At 39.8% G+C, this 22,319-nt stretch overlaps 1 protein-coding gene across 1 annotated transcript in view; it reads left to right on the top strand.

Moving 5' to 3' along the window:
- Positions 1 to 22,319, top strand: part of TPH1 (tryptophan hydroxylase 1) — a 36,185-nt gene that overhangs the window by 5,306 nt on the left and 8,560 nt on the right. Inside the window, exons 2-9 of the mRNA XM_073604107.1 lie at positions 4,854 to 4,991; positions 5,310 to 5,493; positions 8,733 to 8,833; positions 10,744 to 10,811; positions 15,559 to 15,755; positions 18,377 to 18,512; positions 19,631 to 19,757; positions 19,978 to 20,073. Coding sequence (XP_073460208.1) covers positions 4,854 to 4,991; positions 5,310 to 5,493; positions 8,733 to 8,833; positions 10,744 to 10,811; positions 15,559 to 15,755; positions 18,377 to 18,512; positions 19,631 to 19,757; positions 19,978 to 20,073 — 1,047 coding nt within the window. The remainder of the gene's footprint in view (positions 1 to 4,853; positions 4,992 to 5,309; positions 5,494 to 8,732; positions 8,834 to 10,743; positions 10,812 to 15,558; positions 15,756 to 18,376; positions 18,513 to 19,630; positions 19,758 to 19,977; positions 20,074 to 22,319) is intronic.

The following is a 22,319-nucleotide window of genomic DNA, read 5'->3' as shown; positions in this document are numbered from 1 at the left end:
TTCTCATGGAGGCATTTCAGAAAACTATATATATATATTTTGGCCACTAGATGGTGCTGACAATACAGGCACTAATCCCTTAAAAAATGACATTTCGTTCAATTTGCATGTGTATTTAAACCCAAAATCTTTTTTTAAGTATATTTGACATTGCATTACACTTTATACAGTTTTCTTAAACAAATACTTTTAGCTGAATCTATTGCTTTTATTCTGAATCTGAAAAGTTTTTGGGGGACCCTGCCAGTACCAGCACTTTGTTTTTTTTTTTAATGTTGTAGACCAGGGATATGCAATTAGCGGACCTCCAGCTACAAGTCCCATCATGCCTCTGCCTCTGGGTGTCATGCTTATGGCTGTCAGAGTCTTGCTATGCCTCATGGGACTTGTAGTTCTGCAACAGCTGGAGGTCCGCTAATTGCATATCCCTGTTGTAGACTGACAAATCTATCTATTTATAAAACATTAATTGTACGAATGTCTCAGCATTGGCACAGCCCTCGTGAATAGTCTCCATGATGTGCCTAATATGTGTGTTTCCTATGATTGTCAGCTCCATCTAGTGGTCATAATTCAGTATTTTCCCGAAATACCTCAATAAGGAAAATACGGCATTATGGCCACTAGATGGCGCTGATGATTATAAGAAATACACATATTAGACACATTACGGGGATAATTTGCAATGGCTGTGAAGATGCTGCTTTTTATAAAATAGACCCCCAAGTCACTGCCTCTCAATTAGCCGCAACATTGGCAGGATACTGTGCAAGCTCTTTCAGTTGGACATTTTTGCTGCCTATCATGTCTATCATATAGTCAGCCAGGTGGCCATTTGAAGGAGCTGGCATGACAGGCTGACAACTTTGCTAAATTAGTGTTGTCAGCCTGAGATTGGAAGGAATGTTACCAGCAGGTCAAAACTAAAAAAAGGCTGCGCTGCAATGTGTGACATAAAACCAGTGAGATGATGTGAACAAGCTAGGTAAAGATGACAGTGAACAACATAAAGTCCAAGATGCAGAGTACATGGAGTGTACAGTTCATAAATGTGCAAAGTCTTTGCCAGGGAGAGAGTGGTAAGCATCCGAATGGTATGTGACATATGGCTAAATCACCCAGGATTCAGTGGTGACAGAAAAGCTCCTCCACCTATGTAGAAAATGGCCCCTTACCGACTCCTTAGATCTCTTTTCAGGAGATCAAGCAGGCATACGGCTGTTGACCCCAGCCTCAGGTATGGACCGTAAACTGACACTCATGGACCTCTGTGGCAGGAATCCTCTGCATGGCGAATAGTCACTCGTTTCCCATGTAAATATAAGTAACAAAAGCTCCCATAGCGTAACAAATTTAAACACTTTATTAAAAGTAAAGGTAAAAGGAATCACACTAACAATGTTGAAGATATAAGATACGCATAAAAAAAGTTGCCGGCTGGCTGCACACTGCTGCCCATAGCTTCCGGGATCAGCGAGGATCGTGGTGACGTCAGCACGTCGCTCCTCCCTACGCCGTTTCGTCAGAGGTGACGTCTTCCAGGGGCACTACAGCTCCAGGTATGAAACTTTGCAACAGACAAACAAAATGAATATTTGCTTAAAACAATTGTATACAGTGAGATGGGATGCCAAACATGCTGAAGAATACATCTGGGGTCTACATACACTTATTTACATATTTTTATAAACCAGTGAACATGACTTTCACTAAACAGTTACTGAAGGTGAATCAATCATTGTCATTAAAGACAGCAGGAGAATTCACCTGCAGTGAATGTTTGGTGGATGTCTGATTAATTGCTTTATTTACTATGCCTTTTTAAGTGATAGTGTCAGTTGAGTTCCCGGATAGTTGGGTGGAGGGGTAAGCTAATTTTTTCAAATATATGTCTCATTCTACAAAGCTTGACACATGGACTAGGATCTCTGTTTTTAGGAACATGACTGACATTTTTATTCTCATGGGACTGAAAATTTTCTGTCATTTTTTATTTTCATTGGACTGAAGATAACTATCATTTTTATTCTCATTGGACTGAAAATAAAGGTCATTTTTATTCTCATTGGATTGAAAATAACTGTCATTTTTATTCTCATTGGACTGAAAATAAAGGTCATTTTTATTCTCATTGGACTGAAAATATCTTACATAGTTACATAGTAGGTGAGGTTGAAAAAAGACACAAGTCTATCAAGTCCAACCTATGTGTGTGATTATATGTCAGTATTACATTATATATCCCTGTATGTTGCGGTTGCAGGTGCTTATCTAATAGTTTCTTGAAATTATTGATGCTCCCCGCTGAGACCACCGCCTGTGGAAGGGAATTCCACATCCTTGCCGCTCTTACAGTAAAGAACCCTCTACGTAGTTTATTTTTAAACCTCTTTTCTTCTAATTTTAATGAGTGGCCACGTGTCTTGTTAAACTCCCTTCCACAGAAAAGTTTTATCCCTATTGTGGGGTCACCAGTACGGTATTTGTATATGGAAATCATATCCCCTCTCAAGCGTCTCTTCTCCAGAGAGAATAAGTTCAGTGCTCGCAACCTTTCCTCATAACTAAAATCCTCCAGACCCTTTATTAGCTTTGTTGCCCTTCTTTGTACTCGCTCCAATTCCAGTACATCCTTCCTGAGGACTGGTGCCCAGAACTGGACAGCATACTCCAAGTGCAGCCGGGCCAGAGTCTTGTAGAGCGGGAGAATTATCATTTTATCTCTGGAGTTGATCCCCTTTTTAATGCCAATATTCTGTTTGCTTTTTTAGCAGCAGTTTGGCATTGCATGCCATTGCTGAGCCTATCATCTACTGGGACCTCCAGGTCCTTTTCCATCCTAGATGGATTTTCATTCTCATTGGACTGAAAATAACTGTCATTTTTATTCTCATTGGACTGAAAATATCTGTCATTTTTTTTCTACTTGGACTGAAAATATCTGTCATTTTTATTCTCATTGGACTGAAAATATCTGTCTTTTTTTTGTTATTTCTATTTTGTTTATTTTGTATTCAAATATTTTAATAAATCGAGTATTACAATAGCCATCATATGTAACATAACAGCCATCATATATAGGAAATGCTTCCACACTGGGAGTGGTACATTAACAAGGGCCATTAACATGTCAAAACAAATGACAACTGTACACAATAGGCCAATCAACTTATGGACAAAAATAGTCTGTCAAATGATGGCTTTTAGCAGCCTGATGGCTAAAGTAAAGGTAGAAAAAGATAAGAAGCTGCAATTCGGGTGGCACACCCCAGCCATGACCGGTGAGAAAACTAGGACCAAGCTAAGGCAGGCCATACATGGGCCGAATTTCAAAAGAATTTTCTTTAGATGATCTTATCTAAGAATTTTTATTCTCATTGGACTGAAAATAACTGTCATTTTTATTCTCATTGGACTAAAAATAACTGTCATTTTTATTCTCATTGGATTGAAAATAACTGTCATTTTTATTTTCATTGGACTGAAAATAACTGTCATTTTTATTCTCATTGGACTGAAAATAACAGTCATTTTTATTCTCATTGGACTGAAAATAATGGTCATTTGTATGCTTAGTGGACTGAAAATAACGGTCATTTTTAGTCTGTCAAATGATGGCTTTTAGCAGCCTGATGGCTAAAGTAAAGGTAGAAAAAGATAAGAAGCTGCAGTTCGGGTGGCACACACCAGCCATGGCCTGAGAGAAAACTAGGACCAAGCTAAGGCAGGCCATACATGGGTCGAATTTCGAAATAATTTTCTTTAGAAGATCTTATCTAAGAATTTTTATTCTCATTGGACTGAAAATAACTGTCATTTTTTATTCTCATTGGACTAAAAATAACGGTCATTTTTATTCTCATTGGACTGAAAATAACGGTCATTTTTATTCTCATTGGACTGAAAATAACTGTCATTTTTATTCTCATTGGACTGAAAATAACTGTCATTTTTATTCTCATTGGGCTGAAAATAACGGTCATTTTTATTCTCATTGGACTGAAAATAACAGTCATTTTTATTCTCTTTGGACTGAAAATAACCGTCATTTTTATTCTCATTGGACTGAAAATAACAGTCATTTTTATTCTCTTTGGACTGAAAATAACAGACATTTTTATTCTCTTTGGACTGAAAATAACCGTCATTTTTATTCTCATTGGACTGAAAATAACAGACATTTTTATTCTCTTTGGACTGAAAATAACGGTCATTTTTATTCTCATTGGACTGAAAATAACGGTCATTTTAATTCTCATTGGACTGAAAATAACAGTCATTTTTATTCTCTTTGGACTGAAAATAACGGTCATTTTTATTCTCATTGGACTGAAAATAACAGACATGTTTATTCTCTTTGGACTGAAAATAACGGTCATTTTTATTCTCATTGGACTGAAAATAACGGTCATTTTAATTCTCATTGGACTGAAAATAACCGTCATTTTTATTCTCATTGGACTGAAAATAACGGTCATTTTTATTCTCATTGGACTGAAAATAACAGACATGTTTATTCTCTTTGGACTGAAAATAACGGTCATTTTTATTCTCATTGGACTGAAAATAACGGTCATTTTAATTCTCATTGGACTGAAAATAACAGTCATTTTTATTCTCATTGGACTGAAAATAACGGTCACTTTTATAAACAAAGAATGATCCTTATCTCGGTATGTCAGCTTTGTGAATTAAGCCTACAAGCTCTGTACTGTAAACTCTCAAGGTATGACACAAGTGTTTGAATAATAAGGGATAAGGTCGGTATTGTAGATAGCCGGCTGTATAATCCACAAGGATGTTGTTTTTAGTAGCGATGATGTCATTGTCAGATCCTTCACCTTTTCTTCTAGTTCAACAAATCCAATTATATGAAGATCGAAGACAACAAGGAAAATAATGATAGCGTGGCTGAAAAGGGACGAGCGTCTGTCATCTTCTCCCTGAAGAATGAAGTCGGTGGACTTGTGAAGGCACTTAAACTTTTTCAGGTACGGTCATCCCAGGAACTTCCTAATGGTTAGAAGGTGAAATAAAGTGCTAGCTCTTCAGGGGAAATCCGATTTGTATTCCTAAACTTACTAATGGGACTCCCTTCTTTTAATGTGCTTTTACTTCATAGTGCTAAAGCAGTGGTTCTCATCCTGGGGGTTGGTGAAGAATAATAATATACTTATTCAATATATATTAATATAATAAATAATATATTGTGTAATATACCAGTATATCATTAATATATTTACTGTGTGCCTATCTGATGCAAAGAACGCACAGCTTGCCCATATTGATTGTGACCTCCTATTTATCAGGAAAAACATGTAAATCTGATTCACATTGAATCTCGGAAGTCGAAGAGAAGGAACTCGGAGTTCGAGATTTTCCTGGACTGTGACAGCAACAGAGAACAGCTGAATGAGATCATCCAACTGCTGCGGCCGCACGTCAACCTGATCACCATGAATCCGGCGGACAGCTTCTGCGTGGAGGAGGATGGTGAGCAGGCCCAGACCGGTTATCTGGCTTCCATAATTTCCCATGATATTATTTTAATGCCAGAATTTTTATTCCACCCGGGGTAGCTGAAGCTGAATTTGGTGGCAATTTGAGCTCTAAGGTGCTTGCAGGCACATCCTGATCTTGATGCTCCAATACACTAAGGTGCAACGATATTCTAGGCCGTTGTATAATAATAATAAAATATAAAATAAAATAAAATAAATAAAAAAATATACATATCACTATTTTTGCCAGAATCAAATCAAGAAAGGGGCATGTATGCAATAGAGTAGAATGCTGCTGCATCCATATTTTTTTACTTTAATGCAGCCAAATAGTGAAACATTTTTTATATAAAATTACAAGAAACTTTACTTTAATGCAGCCAAATAGTGAAACATTTTTTATATAAAAGTACAAAAAATATAACTTAATGCAGCCAAATAGTGAAACATTTTTTTATTTAAAATTACAAATAACTTTAATTTTAATGCTGTCAAATAGTGAAACATTGTTTTACATAAAATTACCAAAAAATGTAACTTTAATGCAGCCAAATAGTGAAACATTTTGTTTACATAAAATTACAAAAAATGTAACTTAATACAGCCAAATAGTGATATTTTTTAATATGAAATTATAAAAAATGTAACTTGGTGAAACATTTTTTTAAATAAAATTACAAATAACTTTAATTTTAATGCTGTCAAATAGTGAAACATTTTTTATATACGTGAAATGACAAAAAACCTTAACTTTAATGCAGCCAAATAGTGAAACTTTTTTTTATATATTAAATTACAAAAAACTTTAACTTAAATGTAGCCAAATAGTGAAACTTTTTTTTATATATTAAATTACAAAAAACTTTAACTTTAATGCAGCCAAATAGTGAAACTTTTTTTTATATATTAAATTACAAAAAGCTTTAACTTTAATGTAGCCAAATAGTGAAACTTTTTTTTATAAAATTACAAGAAACTTCACTTTAATGCAGCCAAATAGTGAAACATTGTTTTACATAAAATTACCAAAATTACCAAAAAAATGTAACTTTAATGCAGCCAAATAGTGAAACTTTTTTTTTTATATATTAAATTACAAAAAACTTTAATGTAGCCTGAAGTAATTGGTACAATAAATATTATTCGAGGGTGGTTATGGATTACATCTATTTGTTGCATATATGTATTAACTTGTCTATTCCCATAGTTAGCTAGTCTATTAAAACTCTGATAAGCACAATGATATAAGGTTAGCTATGAAAACAAATACACTGCTTAGTAAAACAATGTCTTATTTATTTCCCAAGGAAATAGGAATATGCTAGCATGGAAATACTATAGAGAATTATACAGAGTATATCACAAAAGAACATCAAAGATATTTATCACAATGCTTTCCTCAAGAGATTGTTTCGTCGACTGAGCTCAGGATGGCAAAAAAAGGGAGCTCTCTAACTTGTTCAGCCCTTTATACTTCAAACATACGCCATCCAGACCCAACCCCATTGCCATCCCATCTAGACTTTTTTGATGAATCACAGTATTTATGGGGCAGTCCTCCTCAATATATTATATTACTGTCTGTCCTGCTGTATTGGCCTCTAGGGGCAGCATTGTCCATGTCTATGTATCCTGGTCAATCTTCAATGCCTTTGATCTTTTGATCTTCTGTAGCAGGACATTCATCAATCATCTTGTCAGCTATGGTCCCTTTTAAGCTTGCTTGCATAGCGTTATAAATAAAGACGGTCCAGAGCCAAGTTTTGTTCAGCCTTGGAGGCCTGATCTCTTCTTTCAGATATGCTCCAAAGCTTTGATGTGCAACTCGTTACATTCCAGACCTGGTATCAACCAGGAAGAACATCAGACCTTTACCCTTTAAAGCCATGGAACTGCAAGTATCAGCATGGCTGATCTTTGGGAATAGGAAACATATATGTACCAGATCTATGACAGATCCAATTCAAACTCTGGATAATACCAAAACACTGTTACCAATAAATGCAGTAACATCGACAGAGAGACTCCACAAATATGACATTAGACCATGTTGCCTTCCAACATAGCCAAATAGTGAAAAAAAAAAATATAAAATTACAAGAAACTTTACTTTAATGCAGCAACATAGTGAAACATTGTTTTACATAAAATTACCAAAAAATGTAACTTTAATGCAGCCAAATAGTGAAATTTTTTTTTTTATTAAATTACAAAAAACTTTAACTTCAATGTAGCCAAATAGTGAAACAATTTTTCTTTTAAATTACAATAAACTTTACTTTAATGCAGCTAAATAGTGAAACACTGTTTTACATAAAATTACCAAAAAATTTTACTTTAATGCAGCCAAATAACCAAACATTTTTATATAAAATTACAAAAATAACTTTATATTTTTGCCAGTGGGGACCACCCAAAAATTAAGGTTTTAAATGGACAACATGGGGCCAAGTCTTTGTCAACTTCATAAAGTTCTACAAGGCTCCATGGGTGAAATGTTCCCTTAGAAGTTCATGTCTCTGGCCCTCTCACAGCTCAAAGGATATAAAACCTAAAAACAAAATGAAATGTATTTTAGCTACTGTAAATCAGCCCTTAGAAGTGGTGGCTGAATTTGTTTTCTAAGCTTTTTTTTCTCCTTTATTGCCACCTGGTGATCCTGCCAGTAACACACTTCCTGTCCTAGGGTGACAACGTACATTAATTGTACTGTATGTCTGGAGGTGGAAGCCATGGTTGTTACCCCAGGCTGCCTAAGTGATTTGTACTACAAATATGTATTCCTTTTTGGGGTGGGGGGGGGGGGGCATGGAAATTTCTTATTGTCTGTGTTCCCCATAGGCAGATTTACCATTTTTTTAAGTCAGGGGGAATTCCACATTTTTGAGTCATCCCCATAACAAGAGGTGAGAGAAAATCTTACAATAAGGACACCTGTTACGGTGACAAGAATGGAAAATTCCCCTCTTTTTGTCACTTCCAGTTGCATCTCTGGGACAGGATGTGAAGAGAAATAGACCCAAGGAGACACAAACAGCAAACAGACCACCTGAAAGGAATATTAACCCTTCCCTACTCTATCCAAAAATGAAGAAAAACTTTTAGACTATACATGTACATATATACTAGCCTCTTAAAAGTATTTTCCCTTTAACTGTTAAAATGTTGGAGACAAAATAAAACTGTGGAAGGAAATATTAATATTGTTTCATTTTTTTTTTTTTTTTCAAGATATGGAGAGTGTTCCGTGGTTTCCCACCAAGATATCTGAATTGGACAAATGTGCAAACAGAGTTTTGATGTATGGATCCGACCTGGATGCAGATCATCCTGTAAGTATTAATAAAAAATTTAGAAAATTTTCTAGAACGTGACACAAAGCAATGATTACATCCTTTGTCATAGTATGGATTTATTTAGGATATTCTGATACTACTCGATTTCGATTATGGAGATGCAACGGTTCCCGACCCCATAAATATTTTTTTTAGTTTACCCCCAATGTATCATACAACATTTTTAACAGATAAGGCTTTAATTTTTTTTCACGCACATTTGTATTAATTAAAAATGTATTTATTTTTTATTAAAATTAGCAAAAACATTTATTATCCAGTGATGTTCCTCAATGCAGAGTTGGGCATCAAGGCAAGATATAAATTAAAATCAGGGGCTAACTCCTCCCACCAGGCACCCATTATAACTAAAATATCACTTTATTAGACGAATGATCTTACTTTTTTTTTTTTTTACATGGTAGTCTCATATCGAAATACTGATAGGTTACTAAAGTTATGAAAATTCTCATATGCAAACAACATCACATAATCTACTTAGTGCTTGTTTTGTTTTATGTGATGTTGCTTGAATAACTTTGTTTGTATTGTTTTAATGTTATTTGCATATAAAATAAAAAGAATCTGATTTAAAAAAAAAGAAAATTCTCATATGACAGAATACAACTTCGGAAGTGATGTAATGTTTTGTATTGTGTTATAATATATTTTTTGTTTCCGAGCATGCGTGGTCCTGATCACGCAATTTTTTTTCCGTACAAATAATTTACTAATTGCATGAAAATTGTTCGTTCGTGCTTGTCCCTTTGGATATTTTCGCATGAACTGTTCGGCTCTCGAAAGGTGTGTACTAATGATCAGATTATCGGGGAGTTGCTCAAAAAGCGTTATTTTTTTCGTCCGATATTCATATTGAGTGTGCTAGGCATAAGGTTAAAGCGGACTTTCAGTCATTTTTGCATCTTTCCATCTAGTAAATCTTCTGCCCTTGTTGATGTTTTAACTTTGGATAGAAAAACATTTTTTTTTCTGCCAGTAAATACCTTATACAGCCCACTTCCTGTTTCTTGTCTGTGTCAGAAACCATGAAATCAGACCGAGACAGAAGTACAGTTAAATCACACCTGTTTAAGAATAAAAGTAAAAAGAAACAACGTAGTCAAAAAATAGCCAAAGTTCAGTAACCGGAACGCATAGTCAGCCAAGCCAGAAGTCAGGGATCGATGTAGTGGAACAGCAAGCAGGATCTGGAGCCAGAAGGGATGTCAGCAAAGCCAGTCTTTAAACAGGAACGCAGGAGATAGTCTCTAGTGATGTTGACCAGGGCGAAGGCAGAGATCCTCTGGGCTGAACGGCTCAAGTAGGCAGGACTGACGAGCAGGATATCATCAACAGCTGAGTAACTGTGGAGAGAGATAGGAGCTGGCAATTAGCCAACAGCTGAGCGGCCAGCTCTGAGAAGGAAGGGCTGAGCCCAGCCCTGACAGTCTGTTCATTAGCCTAGGCTTATGACATCATGCACAGCTCTCTCTCTCTCTCTCTCTCTCACTCTCGTGCGAGTTTGCCAGGAAGGGAGGGGGGATGAGTTATAAGAGGGCCAATGAGAGCTGCAGAGCTGGAAGTGTGCCTCTGTGTAAATCCAGGAAGTGAACAGGCAGCAGCTTCAGCTGCCCACAGTTAAAATGGCTGCAGCCAGACTCAATGAAGGGAGATTTCTGCAGCATATTTGACAAGTACAGAATCACAGTATATATAAAATAATATGCAAAGTGGTTGGAGGGAAGCTTCAGAATGGCAAAGATGTCTTTATTACAAATTATGTGAGCAGACTGCAAGTTCCTCTTTAAATAGATGCTTTACATTACAAAGCCACTTTTGTAGCAATTACACAATATTTTTTTTTTTTCTATAGTTTTATCTATGAAATCTTTTCCTTCCCTTTGTAGGGATTCAAGGACAACGTGTATCGCAAGAGGCGGAAATATTTTGCAGATGTCGCAATGAATTACAAACAGTAAGTACATCCACACATCGTATGTCGCCTTTTATAGTTTGTTAATGTTCACAGATAGAAAATGTATCTTACTTCCTTCTATTCTAAATTCTAAATGACTTCCTTGTATTACTGGTAAAAAAAAAAAAAATACTGTATATCCTCCAGGCAATGGCTTATGGTTGTGGAGTTTATTCCTTACAACACTGAGCCGGCTTTAATTAATCGAATAATATTTGCCAAAGTTGAGTACAATAATCTAATGTTTACCAAAGCCGAGTACAAATTCTCTTATCTGTGATATGAAAGCAAATAGTTGTAAAATCGATATTTTTGTAGGCGGGGTTTATTTCCCCTTCCGAAGATCTGCACTGCAAATCAGACGCAGTATTTGCAGAGAGGGCGTCGCTCTATAAACGAATGTGCGTCTTTTATGGATGCGTAAAATAAACTTACTCCTACTCAGCAATAAACTTTATCCAACTTGAGGACTCTATTACAAACGTAGCTCCCAAATATCCTTCATTGGAGTTTTGATGTGATGTAAAGACGTCTATTAAAAAAATGTACACTTGATCAACTAAAAGTTGATATGTTACGCTAAACTTTTTATCCTATAAAATATTACTTTTTTTATTTTGAAAAAAAAAAAAAAAAATCATAAAAGGGCCTTTTCACACTGCTCTGTTAAAAAAAAAAAAAAACCTCATGTGCGCTCTTGGTATGTTTTTGGTGCGTTTTCTGGTTGCCAGACTCCAATCACGCACCTGTAATTCAAAAGGTGCACCCAATATGCTACTATGGTGCGTTTTTGATGCATTTTCCATTTATTTGGTGCGCTTCTTAACCGCTTCAGCCCCGGAAGATTTTGCCCCCCTCCTGACCAGAGCATTTTTTGCGATTCGGCACTGCGCTGTTTAACTGACAATTGCGCGGTCGTGCGACGTTACACCAAAACAGAAACGATGTCCTTTTTTTCCCCACAAATAGAGCTTTCCTTTAGTGGTATTTGATCACCTCTGCGGTTTTTATTTTTTGCGCTATAAACAAAAAAAGAGTGACAATTTTGAAAAAAAAATGCAATATTTTTTACATTTTGCTCTAATAAATACCCCCCAAAAATATATAAAAAAACAAATTTCTTTCTCAGTTTAGGCCAATACGTATTCTTTTACATATTTGTGGTAAAAAAAAAATTCACAATATGCGTATATTGATTGGTTTGCGCAAAAGTTGTAGCGTCTACAAAATAGGGGATATTTTTTTGGCATTTTTATTATTAATTTTTTTTAATTAGTAATGGCGGTGATCTGCGATTTTTATCATGACTGCCACATTATGGCGGACACATCGGACACTTTTGAAACTATTTTGGGACCATTGTCATATATACAGCGATCAGTGCTATAAAAATTCACTGATTACTGTATAAATGACACTGGCAAGGAAGGGGTTAAACACTAGGGGGCGATCAAGGGGTTAAGTGTGTCCTAGGGAGTGATTCTAACTGTGGGGGGGGGGGCTACCACTGACATGATGGCGATCACTGCTCCCGATGACAGGGAGCAGTAGATCCCTGTCATGTCACTAGGCAGAACGGGGAAATGCCTTGTTTATATAGGCATCTCCCCATTCTGCGGCTCTGTGACATGATCACGGGACACCGGCGGACCCCGAGTCCGAGTCCGCGGGACCCGAAGACATGGTCACGCTGTACGTGGCGGGGGCGCACCTGCTAGCCCCGCCAATTAAAGGGGACGCACAGGTACGCCCATTTGCCCACCGCTGGTATTGTGCCGACGTATATCGGTGCACAGCGGTCGGCAAGTGGTTAAGACCACTACGTGGTCTTTTTTGATCATACATTCACAGAATTTTACCAGATAGATATCAAAGCCACGGAGGATACTGCTTTGGTGACAGTATGTTTCGGGCTGTAGAAGTCCTTCTCAGGTGGCAGTTTCTGTGATTTTGTCTCCCTCCCCTCAAGTGCATTGCTTTAGGACAAAGGTTCTGAACTCCGGTCCTCAGGACCCACTAACAGGCCAGGTTTTATGTATTACCTTGGGGGAGATGCAGACTAGAATACGGCAATCACTGAGCAGCAAATGAGATCACCTGTGATGTATTTCAGTTATCTTGCAAACCTGGCCTGTTAGTGGGTCCCGAGGACAGGAGTTGAGAACCTCTGCTTTAGGACATCCCACATAGTCATTAATATGGTTGCTCTGTGTCCCGTGATTTACGATAAAGAAAATGGGATTTTTCCTACAGCCTTTTCTTGGAGTACATCACGGGACACAGAGGTCCCTCCCATCTTTTTTGATATATTCATTGCTTTGCTACAAAACTGAGGTACTTCCTGTATAGGAGGGGTTATATAGGGCAGGACTTCCTGTTTGACTATCTGCCAGTGTCCATCCACCAGTAGGTGGCGTATAACCCGTAGAGTCATTATTATGGTTGCTCTGTGTCCCGTGATGTACTCCAAGAAAAGGATTTTACAGGTAAGCTGTAGGAAAAATCCAAATTTTTAATGCTTTTTTTTCAATGGAGCAGTGTGAAAGCACCCTACAGAAAACGTAGTGGTAGAACCCAAATTGTGGGTCTTTTTTGTGTGTATGAAGTCTCCAAGGTCCATGTAACTCATACCTACCAACAGTGTGGTCCTGGACCCCAGGACACGGTAAACCCTGAGGAAAGTTGGGATTTTGCCCACTCACATTCCATTGGGCATGCCCAAATCATGCCCATTTTACAGGTTGGTCTCACCCAGACTCCACCTCTAAATATATTGGGACCGCCCACCATGTCCACTTTATGGGTCGTTTCCTGCCCAAACCCAACCTCTAAATATACTGGGAGTCAGACAGCCCATCATGCCCACTTTATGGGTTGACCCCACCCAACCTGTAAATATGCAGCGGTGGCCCGATGCCTTCTTGAGTTACTGTGTATGTGCAATGACTCCAATAAGGCTGATGCTTTGATCCCAGGACATAGCCGGGGACACAGCACTGCCAGGACAGAGGGCCAAGATGCAGGACTGTCCCGACAGATTCAAGACAGCTGGCATCTACAATGTAACTGGGGGTTATCCTTTGGATATAATTCATGCAAATGTTGTCCCTCATTATTTTATCAGAAAGTAGGCAGGTATCCTTTTATCTTGTGGCCAACTTTCTGCAACATTTACATTCTAAATAGTACCTTTGTGTTTTTTTTAGTATATCTTTTTAGAATAAAAGTGTATTCTATTGCAGCTTACCAGTCCTTAAATGTGATGGCTGCATTAGTTTTTATTATTTCAGTGTAAGCACATTTTCTGAAAATATACCGCTCCTTCATGGATACAGTGCAGTGAATGAGCGTTATCATCAGTCTAGGCCAGGAAACGGGTCATTGGCAGGATCAGAAGCACTCAAGATTTCTGGCAAAATTAACAGGCATTCTTTGTACAGTGGAACCTTGGATTACGAGCATAATCCGTTCGAGGAGAATGCTCGTAATCCAAAGTACTTGCATATCAAAGCGAGTTTCCCCATAGAAGTCAATGGAAACTAAGATAATTTGTTCCGCATTGACTTCAATGGCATGTAATACCTCATGTGGCCAGAGGTGGGGAGGGGGCGCCAGAGAGCCTCGGAAACAATCGGAAAGGCCCGAGGACAGCTTGGCTGAACTTGGAAAACTTCGGAAAGGCTCGGGAATTGAGTATTTCCGAGGGTTTCTGATCGGCTCGGCTTCGCTCGGCTCTGGCACCCCCCCCACCTCAAGCCAAACGCAGTACTGCACACCGCTGTGGCTTGAATCCTGCTAGTTTTGCGAGAAAACACTCGTAAACCGAGTCAGGACTTTTAAAAATACAGTGCTCGTATTTCGAAACGCTCGTTAACCGCGTTACTCGCAATCCGAGGTTCCACTGTACTTGCTAAAAATCTTCTTAGCGTGAAAAAAGTAAAACTAATGCAGCCACACATCTAAGGGCTGGCAAGCTGCAATATATTATATTTTTGTTCTTGGATTTAGATACACCTAAAAAAAAACACAATGGTGCAAAGTAGAAGGGCTTAAAGGTAGAGTATTCCACTTTATCTTGCCACTCTTCCTAGTGCCAAGTTTCTCCCTGCTTAACAGCCACATAGGGCTGTCTTAATGCATGGGCACCCTTGGGCACTGCCCGGGGGCCCCGGGTGCACGGGGGGCCCCATGCTAATCTTGCATTACATCATGCTTGCCAACTGTCCCGGATCTGCTAGGATAGTCATGCTTTTTACTAAGCTTTCTTGAGATGGCCAGCGTCCTGGTAACCTGTACTTTGCCCCCCCTGATTCCAGTATCTTGCCCTCCTGATCCCCACCCTCTACTTTGCCCTTCTATATCCCCCTGTACTGGGCCCTTTGTGTTAAATTAGTCTTTGATTTATGCCATGTTTTCTTATTGTTTAAAATTTATTTTATTGAAAGTGCTAATAAATACTGTATTTATTTAACTCTATTGACTATTTATACTTTAATTATTGAGAGTAGATGCATAAATTTGGGCCATGCTGGTAGGGGCCCCAGCGCATTACTTTGCCCGGGGGCCCATGACACTATAAAGATGGCTCTGCACATAGGAAGTGCATTGTTTGAAGTGAGTTAGCCAACCCATTGTGAGAAAGCGCAGTAAAGCACAACCATTCTGTTGTAAAACAGAAAACAGAGGCTAGGTATCTAGTGGGCAAATATGGACGACCCCGGTGAAATAAATCTTTTGCATTTTATAGTGGGGCCCCCATTCCTTGCATTGAGTTTACAGAAGAGGAGGTGAAGACTTGGGGCACCGTCTTCCGGGAGCTCAATAAGCTGTACCCAACGCACGCCTGCCGGGAGTACCTCAAGAACCTCCCCCTGCTGAACAAACACTGCGGCTACCGCGAGGACAACATACCGCAACTGGAAGACGTCTCCCACTTCCTGAAAGGTAAGAAAGGGCCACAGAAGGAATACAGGCTACGGCTGATATTGGGGTTCACATCATCCATAACTTCAAAGAAAACGAAAGCATCTTCAAAGATCAACCAATCAGAATCCCAACTCTGTATATTTATAGTTTGTCAGGAAAATTGCAAAGAAGCCCCTCCCACCCACATCCCTTCCTGGGGCCCTAAAGATGTGTGTGGGGGGGGGGATCCAATTGCCTCCATGACCTGATTGGTGGTTTTGCACAGCTCCCAACTGTCCCTGATTTCGAGGGACTGTCCCTGAATTGGAACAAAGTCCCTCTGTCCCTCATTCCTCCTCATTTTGTTCTGATCTGTATAGTTGTATATAAAATGCACTTTTTATCTTTCAAAAAGTGTTTCCGAGCACTAAACCTTTCATCTGATTTCTAAATTGTTGCATTTGTAAATTTCAAAAGCCAATATAAAGGAATAGTAGAAGTAAAAAAAGCACTTGTGGGTTAAACCTTTAATTGTTTTTGTACAATTCTCCTTTAAGGGGGCGTGGCAGGGGGTGTGTCCTATGCCTGCATACTTTTGCTAATAGGTGTCCCTCGTTCCCATCTCAGAAAGTTGGGAGGTATGGGTTTTGATTGGTGAAGATTGATGTTTTTCTGTCCCTTCCTTCGGGTGCAATGGTATATTGCTCATGGGCCAAACCATGGATAAGGGGGTATCACCGGTCCTTTTGTTTGGGGCCTGGGTAAGCAGGGTTGCCAACGCAGCAGGGTAAATTGGATGAGGTTAGGGAGGGTGATCAGCGCAGTGGGGGGAGCAATTACTGGAACCGATCCCAAAAAGCTGGCTTCTTCTCCTTTCCCTCCTGCTGGCTTCCACCTGCTGCCGAGAGAGCCAAACAGGGGATCAGTTCCAAAACTGCTCCCCCCTGTTGCACCAATCACCCTCCCTGTGCACCATACGTTTCCCCATGCTGCCCAGGCCCCCCTGTGTACCCCCTGCAGTGCTGTTGGCTTCCCTCCTCTTCTTCCCACCGGCAGCTGCAAGTACACAATAGGATCCTTCAGCATGGAGAGTGGGAAAAGAGGCCAATAACTATTTCATATTTACCAGGTCCCTCCTTTTCCAAATGAACATACTGAGTGATTGGTAACAATCACTCAGTGCGTTCATTCATAACTGAAGCATAGTAAACTATGTTTATTTTGGGGGAGGGAGGGCAGTAAGGTTGGCTGTATGGGGCCCTGTGGTTTCTAACAGCAGCCCTGCTCATGGACATAGAGGTGAATATCAATATAGAAGAAGACCTGATACTCTTTTTGCAGATGGAGAAATTATTGGTTGCATGACTTGTTATATATCCTGTGTTTTAGGCTAAATTCCGGGATAAGAAAATGTTGTCTAAATACAAGAGCCATCTGTATTCTTCCTTGTAACTTGGAGGTCCATTTATAAAACATTAATTACGCAAATGTCAGAAGCATTCACTCCCTGTATTTTTTTCCAATAGATGAATTCTTGTATCATCAGCTCCATCTAGTGGCCAAAATGCGGTTTCGTTTTCTGAAATACCTCAATGAGAAAATAGCACATATTTGCCACTAGATGGAGCTGATGATACAGGAATTAATCTATTGGAAAAATTACAGGGAAATTTTGTTCAGTGTGCACAAATGCTTCTGAAATGCATGCAACGCATATTTTAAAAAAATAGACCACTTAGTGTACTTTGCGTATTTCCTCCAGATTTGGGCATTAATCCAGAGTGAAACTTTTCCTCCATGCAGGAGCTTCCTGTCATAAAGACGTGACTGGTCTTGTCTCCGCCTCCTCCTGTAGTTTTCTGCAGCCAGCTCATAGTGAGTGGAGCCCACTGGGCCCCTCCCATAGCTCTACTCTCTGCACAGGCTATATACAGCACAGTTATGATGTCACTGTTACTTATACAAGATCATATCTGACTTTGCAAAGGCTTTTGGTGAACACAAAGTGAATTTATATCTTTTTGTGGTTATTGAGGAATATATTTTAATGAGCGTTTTTGTGCCCGGGGTTCAGCTTTAATCTTTGATAAAAAATGGACTACAAGTAACTTGTAAAAAAAATAAAAATAAAATAAATGATACAAATGAAAGTTTCTGATTGGCTGATCTGGGTATCATTAAATTGTACCTCCAGACAAAATATTTTTGTTTTGTTTTTGGATGGAGTGTGGAAGGGGTCGGACGTGTGACGGTCCCCTTCTCTGTTTGCCAGCTGCCACCAGGACAGAAAATGATGGGGAAGCCATCATTCTGAGTGGTCACTGGACCGTTTTTGTCGTTTTTTTTTTTTTTTTTTTATGGAACAGAATAAGAGTTAAAACCTCTCCATAGATTTGATTGCTGCCTGTGTCCCCACTTCTTGTCCAAGAGTCACCCTGTCAAATTCTGACTCACATGTTGTCACCTAGACAGGAAGTGGGGGAAAAATCTTCCAATGGGGACATGTATAAAAAAAAAAAAACATACAGAGTTTCAAACCCTTCCCGACTATCCAAGCTGGGTGTTAGTAATATTCTTCAATTATATAATTTTGCAAATAAAATAGAAACATGGGTGTTATTCTTTATTAATGGCCACCTTTTACCATTTTTTTTCCCCAGAGCGCACAGGCTTCATCATCCGACCCGTGGCCGGGTACTTGTCTCCAAGGGATTTCCTGGCTGGTTTGGCGTTCCGGGTATTTCACTGCACGCAATACGTCAGACACAGCTCCGACCCGCTCTACACTCCTGAACCGTGAGTACTCCCAACAAGCTGCGTGACCCTATTACGTTCAGTTTGTTTCACATTCTTTCAGCCCCTCTGACTTCTGCCTGAACTCTGCCAGTAGCATGTGGTTAGAGATGTCCGGTGACCAGTAGGGTTTAGACTGCATTCACATTTAGCATTTCAAGAAAGCACGCAAAAAAAATGTGCATTTTTGCCCCACAGGCCTACATAGCTCCCAACTGTCACTGATTTGGAGGGACTGTCCCTGATTTGGAGCAAAGTCCCTCTGTCCCTCATCCCTCCTCATTTGTCCCTCATTTTGGTCTGATCTATATAGCTGTATATAAAATGCACTTTTTATCTATCAAAAAGTGTTTTCCTGCGCTAAACCTTTTATCTGATTTCTAATATGTTGCATTTGTAAATTCCAAAAGCAAATATAAAGGAATAGTAGTGGTAAAAAAAAGCATTTTGTGGGTTTAACCAATCTTGTTTTTTTGTACACTTCTCCTTTTAAGGGGGGCGTGGCCAGGGGTGTGTCCTATGCCTGCATACTTTTGCTGATAGGTGTCCCTCATTCCCATCTCAAAAAGTTGGGAGGTATGGGCCTAGGAAAGCCCATTCATTTGGATGGGCGGCCCTACACTTGACAAACACGACAAAGTAGATCATGCACCTTTCTGAGAGCTGAGCTTCACATGTTTTGTCTGAAAAACAAGCGTCTTTTTTTTAAACTGCATTTGGAGGTGCCACTAACAATCACACGCTTTTTACGTGTTTTTTTTTTAAAGCGTGTGAAATTGTGCATTTTTTGCTCTCATTCATAAAATGCTAAATGTGTGTTACAGCTTTATAGGGCACCTGATCCCATTAAACATCTTCCTTGTGCTGCAGATCACAGTTGCTAGTGGAGCTATAACTCTGCCATCAGCATAGATTATGCTCCCTGCTGATTGGAGAGCTCTAGCTATGACTCAGCAGTGGGTGTGTTGGACCTCCGTGGAGAGACCACTGCTTCCACACTGAGAGGAAGGGTCCTTCCCAGCAGAATTCTGGCAGGGGACAGGCTTTTATTCAGACATCAGACGTCTTTAACATTTGTAGTAATGTAGATCTTTACAATAAAGTCTTCTATGTCCTTCCAGTGACACCTGCCATGAGCTCCTCGGACACATCCCCCTCCTGGCTGAGCCCAGCTTTGCACAGTTTTCCCAGGAGATCGGACTGGCATCTTTGGGGGCATCTGATGAAGCTGTTCAGAAACTGGCTACGGTATGTACATGACGTTTTCTTTAAGGAATCCTTCCACCCAAATCTGCTACTTCAGTTATGAGTGAACCCTGGCTAGCTTATTCATTACATTTTTGCTCCAGGACTTCATGTAGAACTAAAGAAGGTCATACCACTCTGTGTATACTAGCCCCCATTAGTCTGTAGTATGGACCGTGTATTATAACATTTCACTTACCTGTAAGTATCTGTTTTCATACAGTGCTACTTCTTCACTGTGGAGTTCGGTCTTTGCAAACAAGAAGGAAAACTGAAGGTATACGGAGCCGGTCTTCTCTCCTCCATCAGTGAACTCAAAGTAAGTGTGATGTCTGATGTCAGTGTGATGTCTGATGATAGCGTCAGAGTGATGTCTGATGTCAGTGTGATGTCTGATGTCAGTGTGATGTCTGATAATAGCGTCAGTGTGATGTCTGATGTCAGTGTGATGTCTGATGATAGCGTCAGTGTGATGTCTGATGTCAGTGTGATGTCTGATGATAGCGTCAGTGTGATGTCTGATGTCAGTGTGATGTCTGATGATAGCGTCAGTGTGATGTCTGATGATAGCGTCAGTGTGATGTCTGATGATAGCGTCAGTGTGATGTCTGATGATAGCGTCAGTGTGATGTCTGATGATAGCGTCAGTGTGATGTCTGATGATAGCGTCAGTGTGATGTCTGATGTCAGTGTGATGTCTGATGATAGCGTCAGTGGAATGTCTGATGTCAGTGTGATGTCTGATGATAGCGTCAGTGTGATATCTGATGTCAGCATCAGTGTGACGTCTGATGTCAGTGTGATGTCTGATGTCAGTGTGATGTCTGATGATAGCGTCAGTGTGATGTTTGATGTCAGTGTGATGTCTGATGATAGCGTCAGTGTGATGTCTGATGTCAGTGTGATGTCTGATGTCAGTGTGATGTCTGATGATCGCATCAGTGTGATGTCTGATGATAGCGTCGGTGTGACGTCTGATGTCAGTGTGATGTCTGATGTCAGTGTGATGTCTGATGATAGCGTCAGTGTGATGTCTGATGTCAGTGTGATGTCTTATGATAGCGTCAGTGTGATGTCTGATGTCAGTGTGATGTCTGATGATCGCATCAGTGTGATGTCTGATGATAGCGTCAGTATGACGTCTGATGTCAGTGTGACGTCTGATGTCAGTGTGACGTCTGATGTCAGTGTGATGTCTGATGTCAGTGTGATGTCTGATGATCGCGTCAGTGTGATGTCTGATGATAGCTTCAGTGTGATGTCTGATGTCAGTGTGATGTCTGATGTCAGTGTGATGTCTGATGATCGCATCAGTGTGATGTCTGATTATAGCGTCAGTGTGATGTCTGATGTCAGTGTGATTTCTGATGTCAGTCTGATGTCAGTGTGATGTCTGATGTCAGTGTGATGTCTGATGATAGCGTCAGTGTGATGTCTGATGTCAGTGTGATGTCTGATGATAGCGTCAGTGTGATGTCTGATGTCAGTGTGATGTCTGATGATAGCGTCAGTGTGACGTCTGATGTCAGCATCAGTGTGACGTCTAAAGTCAGTGTGATGTCTGATGTCAGTGTGATGTCTGATGATGGCGTCAGTGTGACGTCTGATGTCAGTGTGATGTCTGATGTCAGTGTGATGTCTGATGATAGCGTCAGTGTGATGTCTGATGTCAGTGTGATGTCTGATGATGGCGTCAGTGTGACGTCTGATGTCAGTGTGATGTCTGATGTCAGTGTGATGTCTGATGATAGCGTCAGTGTGATGTCTGATGTCAGTGTGATGTCTGATGATAGCGTCAGTGTGACGTCTGATGTCAGTGTGATGTCTGATGATAACATCAGTGTGATGTCTGATGTCAGTGTGATGTCTGATGATAGCATCAGTGTGATGTCTGATGTCAGTGTGATGTCTGATGATAGCTTCAGTGTGATGTCTGATGTCAGTGTGATGTCTGATGTCAGTGTGATGTCTGATGTCAGTGTGATGTCTGATGATCGCGTCAGTGTGATGTCTGATGATAGCATCAGTGTGATGTCTGATGTCAGTGTGATGTCTGATGATAGCTTCAGTGTGATGTCTGATGTCAGTGTGATGTCTGATGATTGCATCAGTGTGATGTCTGATATTTTAGAAAAATGCTAACCTGTAGGGCAGGGCAGTGTAATTATCAGAAGTACCCATTCGCTATCTTGCTCCCCTAAGAACTCTGGGGTATACATTGGGGGTAGATTTACTAAAACTGGAGAGTGCAAAATCTGGTGCAGCTGTGCATAGAAACCAATCAGCTTCTAACTTTAGCTTGTTCAATTACATTTTGACTATAAATCCTGGAAGCTGATTGGTTACTGTGCACAGCTGCACCAGATTCTGTGTGCACCAGTTTTAGGAAATCTCCCCCATAGTGTCTTAGCTGGATGGAGACTGTTCCTGCAATATGCAGATCACTTAAATTCACCACGATCTCTGATATAAATGCCACTAACCTGCAGTAGGATGTTTCCAACTAACACTGTAATTACCAGATAGAGCCAGTGTTGATGGACACGGCATCCAATCAGATCTTCT

This window comes from Aquarana catesbeiana, linkage group LG11, assembly GCF_042186555.1.
Source record: "Aquarana catesbeiana isolate 2022-GZ linkage group LG11, ASM4218655v1, whole genome shotgun sequence".
NCBI classification, from domain to species: Eukaryota; Metazoa; Chordata; class Amphibia; order Anura; family Ranidae; genus Aquarana; species Aquarana catesbeiana.
Note: the sequence above shows the minus strand (reverse complement) of the source record. Positions and strands in the feature narration are given on the sequence as shown.